The sequence below is a fragment of the Malaclemys terrapin genome, chromosome 1 (assembly GCF_027887155.1).
Source record: "Malaclemys terrapin pileata isolate rMalTer1 chromosome 1, rMalTer1.hap1, whole genome shotgun sequence".
Taxonomy (NCBI): domain Eukaryota; kingdom Metazoa; phylum Chordata; order Testudines; family Emydidae; genus Malaclemys; species Malaclemys terrapin.
In genome coordinates this window covers 329,919,450-329,934,010 of record NC_071505.1, presented here as the reverse complement: position 1 = coordinate 329,934,010, position 14,561 = coordinate 329,919,450, and the positions used below count along the sequence as shown (strand labels likewise).

The 14,561-nt window shown below is 40.7% G+C and overlaps 1 protein-coding gene across 2 annotated transcripts in view; it reads left to right on the top strand.

Annotated features, from left to right (window-relative positions):
• The window catches only part of TMEM135 (transmembrane protein 135), a 387,359-nt gene that overhangs the window by 361,976 nt on the left and 10,822 nt on the right, over positions 1-14,561 (top strand). For both annotated transcript variants that reach the window (XM_054015686.1, XM_054015688.1), the window contains 4 exons: positions 3,687-3,756; positions 10,734-10,901; positions 12,005-12,068; positions 14,181-14,257. In XM_054015686.1, coding sequence (XP_053871661.1) covers positions 3,687-3,756; positions 10,734-10,901; positions 12,005-12,068; positions 14,181-14,257 — 379 coding nt within the window. The remainder of the gene's footprint in view (positions 1-3,686; positions 3,757-10,733; positions 10,902-12,004; positions 12,069-14,180; positions 14,258-14,561) is intronic.

Here is a 14,561-nt window from a genome sequence, read left to right as displayed (position 1 = left end):
CTCTGAACCCTCTCCAATTTATCAACATCCCTCTTGAATTGTGGGCACCAGAACTGGATGCAGTATTCCAGCAGCGGTTGCACCAGTGCCGAGTACAGAGGTAACATAACCTCTCTAATTCTACTCGAGATTCCCCTGTTTATGCATCCCAGGATTGCATTAGCCCTTTTGGCCACAGTGTCATACTGGGAGCTCATATTCAGCTGATTATCCATCACGATCCCCAAATCTTTTTCAGGGTTACTACTTCCCAGGATAGAGTCCCCAACCCTGTAAATATGGCCTACATTCTTTGTCCCTTTGATCCTTACCATAATACTAATTGCTACACGTGGTGCCAGGCCTATATTGAATGACATATGGGGAACACGCCATTTTAAATTTTTGAAAGCAGGCACCGATAACTCGCCATCCATTATTCCAGAGAAATGGGCGGGTGTTTTTAAAACAAAACAAAACATTTGCCTGTCTCCATTTGTTTCTCTTTGCCTTCTAAATTGCTGTACTTGAACCACTGATCTTTCAAACTGGCCTTGGATAAGCACAGTTCTACCATTCACAAAGGAGTGCACTTTGGGCAGCGTTGTGGCTCTTCTGCCCACGCTGGAGGAACGTTCCAGGGGTGCTCTTAAAATCCTCACTGGTTTTCACCTACTGCTTCCTCATCCTATTGGAGGTGAAGTGCTCCAGGAGCAACCTTCAACTATCCCCACTTTGGCAGGGAAGTTCTGGTCAGCTTCTAGTCCATCCTCTCATCTGCAGCAAAAAACGTTGGGAGAGCCTTAAACCCCTTGTTTTCTCCCATAGACAAAGGTTTTGAAGTGGGGCAGCAAGGCTCCATCATCTACCTGTCCCTTCTTCATTTGGTAACATGATTGACCTTCCATGTCCCAAATCCAGCATTACTGCAGTATAAGTCTACAGGTGGAGCACTAGCTAAATCTCCAGTGTAATACTTCTGGTGATGGTAAATCAAGCACAGCAGAAGCCTCCTTCCGGGCATCATTTATAGTGAACCCACACAAATAAGAGTAGGTGGGTTGAGCACTCTCAGCTCCTGTTTATTTACATGGGAGAGAAAGGTGTGCAGCCCCCTTTTTAGGACTAGGTCCTTGTTACGGTATGTTGCTGACAGGCAGTAGAGAAACAGATGTTCTAAGTATTCCGTGTTGTGAAAGGGGTGGTGAAGAGTGCTTATTTCAGAGTGAAAGCCCTTCAAATAGAAAGAAACACTTACCTCCAGCATTGAGCTAAGGGATAGCTAGAAGGCCCGTCTCTTTCTTGTTCTTCATACCTATTCTGTTTTAAATACCCCTGACGTGAACTAATTGAAAATAGTGAGGCATGATCACTGCCCCTCTAGCCAAAATGTATTTATTAAATATTAGAAGGCTAAATGATTAACAAATGAGGAGTATACTTCCTTTGGGATTTCCAGACTCCCTCTTCCCATACATTCAAAAACCATTGCATTTTTAATCCTAATACTTTCTCAAGTTTCTCTTCCATATGTTTCCTTTCAGATATAATTGATTCTAAATGTCTGTAACCTGATCACGTTCTCGTTACAATTTTTGCTACATAAACTAACCTTGTGGATGATTTATGGCCAATATACTTTACAATACATGATTCAAAGCTTCCAAGATATTTGACACAGTATATAAATTATGTGATTTATTTTGTATTAAACCACAAATAATTGACTACAAGAAAATATCATTTTTGGAGCTAGTGTGAAATGACTTTCCTTTAATTCTGTGTCATACAAGTCTAATTACTGTAAAGTCCACACATCCCATCCTCCCTAAAATCATCTCCTCTTTATGTTTTGAGCCAAACCCTAATCCCAAGTAAGGGCCACAGAAAATCTGTACCATAGTGGAACAGCTGGACTACACTGCACTGGAATGGTCATGGTTGAGAGAGGCCTCTGCAGTCCCCTCCAGTAGGCCCCAGGGTGGTACAGGGAGAGATTGCATTATGGCCAGTGGATCCCTGGCCAAAACAGCAGCATCTGTCTAATTTGGGTGGGCGGGGGGAAGCGTGTCAGTGATCATCGGCTGCAGAATGGCCCTGCTACAGCTCTATGGCCTTGGACGGATGATTCATAATTCCTTCCCATTGGCCAAAGTGGGGAATTCATAGGCATAGCACATTTGCCCAAGCTTAGCACGGAAAAGAGGATTGGATCAAAATTCATGTATGTGTACTTCTGAAATACTAAGAAAGTACTGTTTTATTTGTACAATACTTGGATGACTTCATAAAAGTACACAATGCCTTACAATTGAATCATAGCAATGTAGGACAGGACTTCAAGAGGTTATCTAATTCAGCCTTCTGGGCAGAGGCAGGACCAATTTTACCTAGACCATCCCTGACAGGTGTTTGTCCAACCTGTTCCAGTGATGGGGATTCCACAACCTCCCTTGGAATCCTCTTCCAGTGCTTAACTACACTTATAGTTAGGACATTTTCCCTAATATCTAACCTAAACCGACCCTTTGACCGCACTCCTGTCCCTGTTATTTCATCAGTTGTCCCCCGAAATCAGTTGGTTTCCAGGTCATGTAGATCCTCCCCTTAGGCTGGGAGGGGGTCCTTCAGCAGTGGGTGGGCTTTTGCCTGCCCACTTCCCAGAACCCAATAGGTACAGATTAAGCCCATTACTTCTTGTGTTACCTTCAGTGGACGTGAAGAACAGTTGATCCCCATCCTCTTTATAACAGCCCTTAACATATGTAAAGACTGTTATCAGGTACCTCCCCCAGGTTTCTGTTCTCAAGACTAAAGATACCCAGTTTTTTAACCTTTCCTCATAGGTCAGGTTTTCTAAACCTTTTATCATTTCTGTTGCTCTTCTCTGGACTCTCTCCAATTTGTCCACATATTTCCTAAAGTGTGGTGCTCAGAACTGAACACAATACTCCAGCTGAGGCCTTATCAATGCCGAGAAGAGTGGGACAATTACCCCCCATGTCTTACATACAGTAGTCCTGTTAATACACTCCAGATTGATATTAGCCCTTTTTACAACTGCGTCACATTGTAGATTCATAGTCAGTTTGTGATACATTATAACTCCCAAATTCTTTTCAGCATTACTATCACCCTAGTCAGTTATTCACCAATTTTAGTTTTGCACTTAATTTTTTCCTTCTTGAGTGTAGTACTTTGCGCTTGTCTTATTTGAATTTCATCTTGTTGATTTCAGATCAATTTTCCAATTTGTCAAGTTGTTTTGAATTCCAATCTGTCCTCCAAAGTGCTTGCAATCTCTCCCAGCTTGGCGTCATCTTCAAATGTATAAGCATACTTTTCTCTCCATTATCCAAATCATTAATGAAAATATTAACTAGTACAGACCCAGACTGACCCCGATGGGACCCCATTAGATATGCCCTCCCAGTTTGACCGCGAACTATTGATAACTACTCTGTGAGTACAAGCTTTCAACATGGTGTGCACCCCCCGATAGTAATTTCATCTAGACCGCATTTCCCTAGTTTGCTTATGAGAATGTCATGTAGGACTGTGTCAAAAGGTGGCATGCAAAATAAATAATGGGGAAATAGCAAGAGACTATTGTATACATTTTTAGCAAGAGAAAGTTTGCAAAATCTCTAGTAGATTACAGTAAAACCAACTTCTAGTTAATATGGATTTCGTTGTGTCTTTTGCAGATGCAAACATGGTCCAAGACATAGATGCTGTAAACATTATGAAGATAATTGCATCTCATATTGCATTAAAGTAAGTATGAATCTTGCATTTTTTGTAAACACTCACAGAGACTGGTGAAAATGTATAAAGTTTAGTACAGAAAAAGAATATGTAAGTTACAATCGGCAAATGCAGATTCCATATGTCTTAGCCTCTGAAGTCTGTTGTTGGTCGTGCTTTTTCATTATAAAAAGAGTCAGTTATAAGTTTGTGAAAACCATCTTCTGAGCAAGATTCTTTCTTTCTTTTTCTTTCTTCTTGGAAATACAATTACAATAATCTGAGAACCTAAAGTGAATGGAAAAAAATGAATCAGCAAAAAATAAACTTATTTAATTACATGAGACCTTCGTAACTGATCCCATTTCCAGCTCCATCCTAAATAAAGCACCTGGAATGTGCTGTGCTGGACAGACAGATCAGCAGTGGCACACATACAGCTGTGCATGTCTGGCACAGTGGTGTTTGATTTTGGACTCGCTAGTCTATTAATTTATTTTAAGGGGTAATGGGAGATTGTCCACAGTTGCTGCAGACAGAGAGAGCTGTCTATGTCCAGTGGCATGAATTAGCCTCCTCCATAATATGGACAGTGCATTTTTTCAGAGGAGTACTGTGTGGAGAAGATTGGCACAGGTGGGACCACCTGCTACATGGTCTTAGTTTTGGGTGAAACTTCAGCAGATCTTGATCTTTTAATAATCTACATTTTTTATTTAGGGAGAAGCAAAAATTGATTGCTAGGCAGTTTAGCTTTTCCAGCTGCTTCTGCTATATTTTATCCTTAAAATGCTTTTTTTCCCCATTAAAAATAGTGCATTCTGTTGGAATTTATCTCTTTTGGTTTTTTAATGGCAAGGCTCGCTACATTAAGATAAAGCTTTAGAGGAGGTATAGTACAATAGTTATTTTCTTATATTTATACAGCTCAGTGTCTTATTCAATATTATTTTGTTACTGCTTTTTTGAACTATGAAATATTTCAGCAAACTTAGTGACAGTGTTAGCCTCTGATTCAACAAACTATTTAAGTATGTGCTGAAGTTCCATTGAAGTCAGTGGGACGTGAAGTGTTTTGCTGAATAGATCTGGAAATGTGTAATAAAATATTTACAAAATATTCAGGATAATTGTAACTTATTTTTTTTACTAAAGATAAAGTGACTAAACATAAAAACAACACAACTAGAATAACTAACAGAAAATACCTCTCTCTCACCCCCCCCCTCCACCCCCCTCTTGGGATGAGAAAAGAGAGAACCACTCAGCACCTGTTTTTTATTATTTTAGCCAGAATTTTCAAAATTGTGTGCCTAATATATAAATTCTATAAAATTCCATGTCTTCAATTGGACTTAACATAGTAGTAGCATGTGCATAACTGTTAGTATGATCAGGGCCTAAGATAAGACAACATATGATTAGCTATTGCATACCTTCATAGTTAAATATAAATGTATACATCTAGGAACAAAGGATGTAGGGCCATACTTACAGGATGTGGGAAGCAGTGACTCTGAAAAAGTTTTGGGAGTCAGGGTGGGTAATCAGCTGAACATGAGTTCCCAGTGTAATGCTGTGGCCAAAAGGGCTAATGTGATCTTTGGATGCATAAACAGAAGAATTTTGAGTAGAAGTAGAGAAGTTATTTTACCTCTGTATTTGGCACTGGTGTGACTGCTGCTGGAATACCGTGCCTAGTTCTAGTGTCAACAATTCAAGAAGGATGTTGATAAATTATAGAGAGTTCAGAGAAGATCCAGGAGAATGATTAAAGGATTAGAAAACCTGCCTTACAGTGATAGACTCAAGGAGCTCAATTTATTTAGCTTAACAAACATAAGAACATAAGAATGGCCATACTGGGTCAAACCAATGGTCCATTTAGTCCAGTGTCCTGCTTCCAACAGTGGCCCATGTCAGATGCTTCAGAGGGAGTGAACAGAGCAGGGCAATTTATCAAGTGATCCGTCCCCTGTCATCCAGTCCCAGCTTCTGGCAATCAGAGGTTGGGGGACACTCAGAGCATGGGGTTGCATCCCTAATCATCTTGGCTATTAGCCATTGATGGACCTAATCTACATGAATTTATCTGATTCTTTTTTGAACCCAGTTATACTTTTGGCCTTCACAACATCCCTGGCAATGAGTTCCACAGGTTGACTGTGCGTTGCGTGAAGTACTTCCTTATGTTTGTTTTAAATTTGCTGCCTCTTAATTTCATCGGTTGACCCCTGGTTCTTGTGTTATGTGAAGGGGTAAATAACACTTCCCTAGTCACTTTCTCACACAATTCATTATTGTATAAACCTTTATCATATCCCTCCTTAGTTATCTCTTTTCCAAGCTGAGCAGTCCCAGTCTTTTTAATCTCTCCTCGTGGGAGCTGTTCCATACCGCTAATCATTTTTGTTGCCCTTCTCTCTACTGTTTCCAGTTCTAATGTATCTTTTTTGAGGTGATGCAACCAGAACTGTATGCAGTGTTCAAGGTGTGGGTGTACCACGGATTTATATATCTGGCATTATGACATTTTCTGTCTTATTATCTATCCCTTTCCTAATGGTTCCTAACATTCTTTTAGTTTGAGCAGATATTTTCCGAGAACTATCCGTGATGATGCCAAGATCTCTTTCTTGAGTGGTAACAGCTAATTTAGACCCCATCATTTTGTATGTATAGTTGAGATTGTTTTCCAGTGGGCATTACTTTGCACTTACCAACACTGAATTTAATCTGCCATTGTGTTGTCCAGTCACCCAATTTTGTGAGATCCCTTTGTAACTCAGCTTTGGACTTAACTATCTTGTATAATTTTGTATCATCTACAAACTTTTCCACCTCACTGTTTATCCCTTTTTCCAGATCATTTATGCCTATGTTAAACAGCACTGTTCCCATTACAGATCCTTGGGAGACCCTGCTATTTGCCTCCACTGTGAAAACTGACTATTTATTCCAACCCTTTGTTTCCTATCTTTTAACTAGTTATTGATCCATGAGAGGACCTTCCCTCTTATCCCATGACTGCTTCCTTTGCTTAAGAGCTTTTGTTGTGAGACCTTGTCAAAGCCTTTCTGGAAGTCCAAGTGCATTATATTTTCTAGATCATCCTTGTCCATGTTTGTTGACACCCTCAAAGAATAAAGTACTTCTTATGTGACTGAAGTTCCCATTGGTCTGAATGGTGGATGTGATATGTATTAAAATATCAGGATGAACTGGAAATTGGGTTAGCACTACTGTATATCTGTAACTCAGTGCACTGAATCTGAGTTCAGGTTACGAGTTCCTCAGGCCAGTAAGGGCTGGTGACTTCATAGCACCCACTTAGTCCTACCCCAGGAGCAGTGTTAATGGATGCTGAAGAAGAGGTCACTCCAATGCAAAGCATGATGAGAGGGAAAAGCAACAAGGAAATAGCAGAGTATCTCATCCACCTAGCTCAGGGGTCGGCAACCTATGGCACGCATGCCAAACACGGTACGCAAGCCAATTTTGAGTGGCACGCTGCCGAGGTCCCGGCCCTCAGCCCCCCGCCCACTGCTCTCCCCTGCGGGGGCAGGAGGCAGAAATTGGTCCTGCGGCAGCCAAGCTTCCCCACTCCCCTGCTTCTTCCCCCAGCGTGGTACTTTCCTGCCCCTCCTCCTCCCCCTCCCTGCGCTGATCAGCTGATGGCCCTTGTGAGGGGGAGCAGAGCTGAGCAGCAGCGTGCTCCCTGCTCCGTAGAGGAGGCAGAGAAGAGATAGGGACGGGACCTTGGGGAAGGGGGTGGAACAGGGCATATCCCTTCCAGCCCCCTGCCATGAGCCGCTCAGGGCAGGGGGCTGGGAGCACCCCCACGAGCCGAGCACCCCAGCCGGTCTGTAGGTTTTTAAGTATGGCTAGTTTTCTGTTTTTTAGTCTTTAGCTCCTCCAAAGGTCATCTCTGGAAAGGATCAGAAATAGCTCTCTACTGGCAGAATTCTAGCATGTTTTTGTAATTCTGTTCTTGAATTGATTTTTAATACAAGATTGTTCTGATGAACTATTTACAGCCAAAAGTTTTCCTCTGTATTATATTTTCCCTTACCATTGAACATCTTGTCTTCTTATTATCATAGTCATGCATACATTACCATCATATTCTCTTTTTTTTTCTTTCCTGCTCCATATTTAGACACACATTAGCCAGCTAGTATAACCTGCAGTAGCCTTTTATCATTATCTTTGATATCTGGCTAGTGGATCACCTCATTTTCATAAACTTTACTTAGAATTTGAAACAATCTGGGTGTCCTGGCTCTGTAGACTTCTGTGAAGGTTTGTCTAGCCCAACAAAGGCATTTGAAGATCCTTTCCTTTCTCCTTTGATCCACTTGATTCCAGCGGGTAATTTAAAGGAAGATATATGTTAGCCAGCAGTGCATACCTAAAATGATGAAATTCAGTTTCTCTGTTCCAATGCTGATAACAGCAGATGAGCAGTACAGTTTACCTCATAATTGTGGTGACTAGAAGGAAATTAGGAGAATATTCCAGTGGTTACAATCTGTTTAATTATTATTTATTTTATTTCATTATTGTTTCAAGAGATGTGGAATACTATACTGAACAGTTCAATTTGTAAATGATTCTACATTTAATTTGAAAGCAAATTTATAAATAAAATGGATAGATTTAATACTATGTGGATTCATTGCTACAATTTATCTGACTTCTGGTATATTACTGAACTCTGTTTTGAATATCTACATTTCTGGAATTGAGTTTTAATACTATCAAGATATTTTCAAAGAATCTTTTTAAAAAATTGAACTCCTTAGATGATTTTTGCAGATGTGTAATTTAATCGCACTGCTATTTCTGGCTCTTCGTATCCAAATCATAAAATTTCTGCAACATAGATGGTTCTTAAGGAAAGGGTTAATATCGAGATTTCAGTGCATATTAATTTCCCTCTTTTGTGTATTGTTTATATTTTTCTTTTCCCCCACTCATTTGCCTGTGATCTGATATCTTTCTGTGGAGAATAAAAGTTATAATTGATGAGCTTGTAATTTACAAAACAGAATTTTTTGTGTGACTACAGGTAATGCAAATCAGCTATAAACTATTTGTAAAATTGTCTCCTGATTGCTCACTGAACTAATTATAAAGATTCAGTATTTATACGTCTTGCTACTGTTTGTTGCACATGAGAACTAAGGACCTGATCCTGCAAACCTACACATTTCAGTGGGATTGTTCATGAGTTACTCATGTGTTAAGAGTTTGCAGATTGGAACAGCATAATACAATGTCATGTTCTAGTCCATCTGTCCTATGCTTGTGACTATTGTAAAATTTCCCGTAACTTTACATAATCTAAATTCATCTTAAATTTGACATTTTAATTACACAGAAGTCAGAAAATTCAGAATTAAGTTTAATGGAGTAAATTTAATTCTGCCTTGCCCATACTCTTTGAAATAGAGGTTTTTGTTATATGATCATACCTCACAGTGATATAAACTATTTAGAAAATATGAGATAAAAGTGCCCATAGGATATAATTTACTTAGCTTTTAAAGCCAAATGCGAGGAGACGTAGGAGCTATTTCATGCATCTGGTTCCTGCCTCTTCACTAGCAACAGAATGCACTAATACTGTCCGTCCGCCCGCTTCCAAACATTGTTATTTAACTGTTGTCCCCCACTTACTTTGTTTCATAAACAGTTTCACAAGTAACAAGTTATGGAATATTATTGTTGCAAAAAATGGGTGTTGCTGAATGATGTTTAACCAGAATATAGCTTTGGGACTCTTTAATCATACAGGGATTAAAATGTCCTGTATGATGCACAGATTTTTAATTTCTGAATTGGACAGATTGCTAATTCCAGTCCTCTGCCCAATGGTTTTACAAACAAATAACAGAAACCTTGAACATTTGGAACATCCCACTCAAAGGCCTGCTTAATTCAGTAAGAATGTACTACCAGGGCTCAGCACATGATGTTCAGATACTTTCAAATGAAATGTCTTCGAACCAAAAAAGCATTTTCTGCTCTTTGGAGAGAGAGAGAGAAATACCTAGATTTATGCTTTAAAATAAACTGTTCTTAAATTATCAAACTGTTAAAAGAAAAAGAAAAAAGAGGCCTCTCAATAATTTTCCTAAAGGCTGAAGCTTTTTTTCCTCACACTTGGATGATTTTTTTTTTAAATCAGCAGATAGATTTCTTCAGACTTTTCAGAGATGATCACCTGTGGGCTAATAATAAGCATAAGAAGCTTTTGAGAAAATTACAAGAAACAGAAAAAGAAAAGATTTTAGAACGAAAGACATATCTGAGTTATGGCACTTTACAAAACAAACTCTGAGACATATCAGCCTTTCAGGGTGGAGCAGTAGGAAAAATTTCATATGAGCCTGTGTTTATCTTTTTTAACAGTTCTGCACATGATCTCTTCTGGGTTTGCACTTTCTTCACAGCAGACTTTGCAAAGCCTCCAGGTCGGTTGTTTGTTGAGAGAACCTGGGCATGTGCCGAGGAGTCAGTGTCACTGTCTAATTCACACATTTTCTGAAAGGACTTTGTTTTGTTATGGGCTTTTTCCCTCCCTCAGCACTTCTTCCAGATGTTTGAGTATGTGGCGTATTTTCTTCACCACATTGCTTTCCTTTCCATACCCAATTGTGGTTGAAGGCGGGGAGAGAATAATCTGGAAATTAAGCCATCAGGACTGTTTCAAGGAACAGAATTTTGGAGTAGAGATAGTGTGTGTCCTTTGAGGCCTTTTAAATATCCATTTAAATTATAAGAAAGGCAGTCAGTCTAGGATTCTATTTCCTTAGTTATTTTACAGGGACGTTAGTTCAAAAAGCTAGTTTCAAGTTCCAAGAAGGGAGGGTACATTTCAAATAATGTCAACAAAGTGGGCTTTTAAAATCCTGCATTTCAAAAATAAGCTACTAGTGCACTCATGTAGCTCATGGTTTTTGGGTTCTTTTTAAGTTGCTGTTTCTTAACTTTTCCTCCAGGGCTTCATTAGAATGTTTAGTGTTGGTTACCTGATCCAGTGTTGCCTTCGAATCCCATCAGCGTTCAGGCATCTCTTTACAAAACCTTCCCGGCTGCTTTCTCTATTCTATAACAAGGAAAACTTCCAGCTTGGAGCTTTTCTGGGATCTTTTGTCAGTATATACAAAGTAAGTGTAAAAACATTGAAAACTTAGTATAATTTATTTATGTTGATTTCGAAAATAACAAAAAAAAGCCCCCATCTTTACTTAAACATTCTGACACTGTACAGACCCTCGGCCCACAACAAAGTCTAGCTGTAATCAAATCATAAATGTCAAGCCAGTGCCATTCTCCCCACGAGTGCTCAAAAAACAGATGAGGTTTGCAGTATGTCCTGAAAGTGAGCAGATTTGAGCCTTTTGGAAGATATACTTTTGCCAAACACAAGTTATGCTTCAGTCGAAGACAAATTTGGGGGCTCAATACAAGAGTAACTAGGTGAAAGTTAATGGCCTGTGCTGTATAGGAGGTAAGGCTAGATCAAGGATCGGCAACCTTTGGCACGCAGCTCGCCAGGGTAAGCACCCTGGCGGGCCAGGCTGGTTTGTTTACCTGCCGCATCTGCAGGTTCAACCAATCGCGGCTCCCACCCACCTTGTCTCTCGTATTCTAGAACCAACATGGCAACAACAACACTGCAATTCTATTAGGACTTTTAGCTATTTGCAAAACTTTAAAGTTGCTCTTTAAGTTACTGGGATTTATCAAAACATCGTGGGCCTGTTGGGTGGACACATGAGGAATTGGGGGGGTGTTCTGGCCCTTGTGGAGATCAACCAAAGTCACCCTCCTCTACCCCTCCCATCCTCTTTGGCTACTCTTGTTCCTCACAGCTGAGTGGGGGAGGGAAGGGATCGATCAGCAAATTAAGCTGCTACAAATATGTGGACAGTGATCAGACAGCAGGTGGATTTTCCCCTCTCCCTTCAGAGTAAGTTTAAGGTTGGTTTGATTGATCACACAGTATATGCTCCCGAATGTTGAGAAAATTTTGTTTGCTCTTAATATAAAATACATTAAGTGCACCCAGGAACTCCAGTGATGGGTGCCTTATAAATGGGTATAGTAGCAGTAGGGACAATTGTCAATGAGGTGGTTGTTGATCCATAATGAATATCTTATGTAGATATTTATGAATTATTATTGGGTTACACTGTGATGTAACCAAACTAATAACATTTTAAATAAAGCACTAACTGAGGCTATTGTATTTCCCCCACAAATGCAGGGTACTAGTTGCTTCCTGCGCTGGGTACGAAACCTGGATGATGAACTTCATGCTCTTATAGCGGGTAAGTCCATGAGAAGAAGTGGATAGTGCCCATCTCAGTAATATTGTCTTTAGATTTAAAATGTTGGATTAAATGTATAAATATAAACATGCTACTGTTGCTTAGCCAGAGGGAATGGCTGAGTCTCTAGCATCAGCTCTAAAACATCTAGACTTACTGGAACCACAGGTTCAAATCCTTATGGGGGGGAGGGGTGCATCTGAAACAGACTTTCTTCCTTCTAAAGGACATAACCTGAGTCCCAGGAGATCTAATGAAGGAAGCCTTTAAAACCCAAGGTGTTCTGTTCCCTGTGTGGCCATTAAAGCTTGCATGACACTTTGTAAGAATAGGGGCTTGTCCCCAGTATCTTTAACCAAATTTCCCCCTCCCCTTGTACAATGTGCTGTGCATAGATTGTCCACAGGAGTGACCACAAGTGACCCCACGGGCATTTTGACAGGGAGGCTAGTTTTACACACACACACACACACACACACACACACACACACACACACACACACACACACACACACAAATGTTGAGCAGCATGGCATCCCTGGAAGTTGGCCCCCAGGCCAGCAAGGCTGATTATCCGGATAACTTCTGCCTTCCCCTCCAGAGTGTGTAAGTACCACATAGGATATTTCTGCACAGCAAGAAGAGATGTGATTGTAGCATGGATAGGCATACCTATGCCAGCTTTAATGTAGCTAGAACAGACAGCAATGGTAGTTGAGAGAAGGAAGCCTGCACTTGAGTGTAGGCAAACAACCCGAGCACATACCCAAGGCCCCTGCAGGGTTTGTAGGATAGCAGCTAGCCCATGCTGAAGCCTGTGCCACCATGTTTGTACTAATGTTTTTATCCATGCTAGGCAGCTTACAGCTAGCATGATATACCTGCCCATGCTACAAGCACACCTTTGCTTGCAATGTAAACCTACCCATAGAGAGCAAAATCCTGACTTTACATTTTAGGAGCTGCATTGCGGGAGGAAAAGGAGGTCATCGGGCCATCTTGATAGCACACATAGGACAGCACGTAGATAGCATATAACCCCTTTTGTTTGTGCAGTACATTCCATTATCTGCACATGAGCCCAGGAGTCCAGCAGGCTAACCCTTGGAACCATGGTGTGCTGATGCCACATTAACCAGTTCCCCAGCGTAGCACTCAAGAGACCAGTATCCTTCCTTACTCCGACACTTCAACTTAGACTTCATGTGCGTGCTCTTCTCCCCACAGCGTATGCACACAACACAGAACAGCATTTACCCCATCATTTGTAAAGCGCCTTAGGATACTTAGGGATGAAAAGCACCATATACTGTGAAATATTATTGGAGAGCATGTATTTGGAAGTTTATCCCGAATTCCTGTTCTGGAATTTCAAAGTGCTTTGAGAACAGGAAAGTAAATGTGAAGCTTGTGTTGAAATGAAAATCAGCATTTAGGTGGTTTAATGTAAATGCAAAACTTTTGTTCTGAGGTTTCCTTTTATAAATTATACTTGCATTGTTTGTGTTTAGCATCAAGGGCAATTCTTGTACTTGGCACAAGAGTAAGATTGTCTTTTTTATTTTGATCTTTCCCAGTTTCTAATAGAAGTTGCTCTGTATACGTTAGCATGTTCATTTAAAAAGAGGGACAGAACCTGGCCCTTCCGCTAGAGCCAAAGAAAGTCCCTGGGCAGTAGAACTGGTGCAGTTCCACTGTGCAGTGATGGGGTGGAAAGTGAGTATGTGTGAAGTGTGCACAGTCTGCATGATGCACAGTGCTGCTCCCTGGGGACCTGCTGTGCAGCAGGGATGTGGGTGTGTAGAGACAGGTCAACATCCACTGCTGCAGGGATCCTCTAGACCAATTGGGGCAGGGTGGGGGGGTCTGGGGCCAGGGAGCTAGTCACAGGGCTAAAGATTTGGCTCCCAGTGTCAAAATTACAGGGGTCTGTCCTTTCTAAAAAGCATAAAAGACCCTTTCCTATGCAGCACAGAAATATCACTGAACATTGGTTATAATAGATGCTAATAGAGAGAGTTACAAGTTTGTGTAATGTCAGAACTGTGTTGAGCAATAGCAAGGAAATAGTTGAGGCTCTTAACCAATAATTTTGTTTTCTAACTGTTGCAGGATCCCTGGCAGGAGTTTCTATGATGTTTTACAAAAGCACTACTATCTCCATGTACCTGGCTTCCAAACTAGTGGAGGTAAGGAACACTGCTAGTTCCAGTGTTGTTTTTCTTAGCCGTTGTAACAGGGCGGAGGAAGAAAACAAATGTTACAAGCATTGGCCAAAAGTGCAAATGTAATGTGAGATTGTACAACGATGCTCTATTATACCAGACATGTGCCCAAGTGATGGCTAAGTCCTGCGGTCTCATTTCCTTCATCTCCCTCCTTTCCAGAACTAAGTCTAATAGTTTGTCCATTTATCTGCACATATTTCCCCCTTCATGTCCCCCTAATTTCCTTTTTGGTAGCCCCCTGCTGTGTCACTTTTGCAGAATTTCA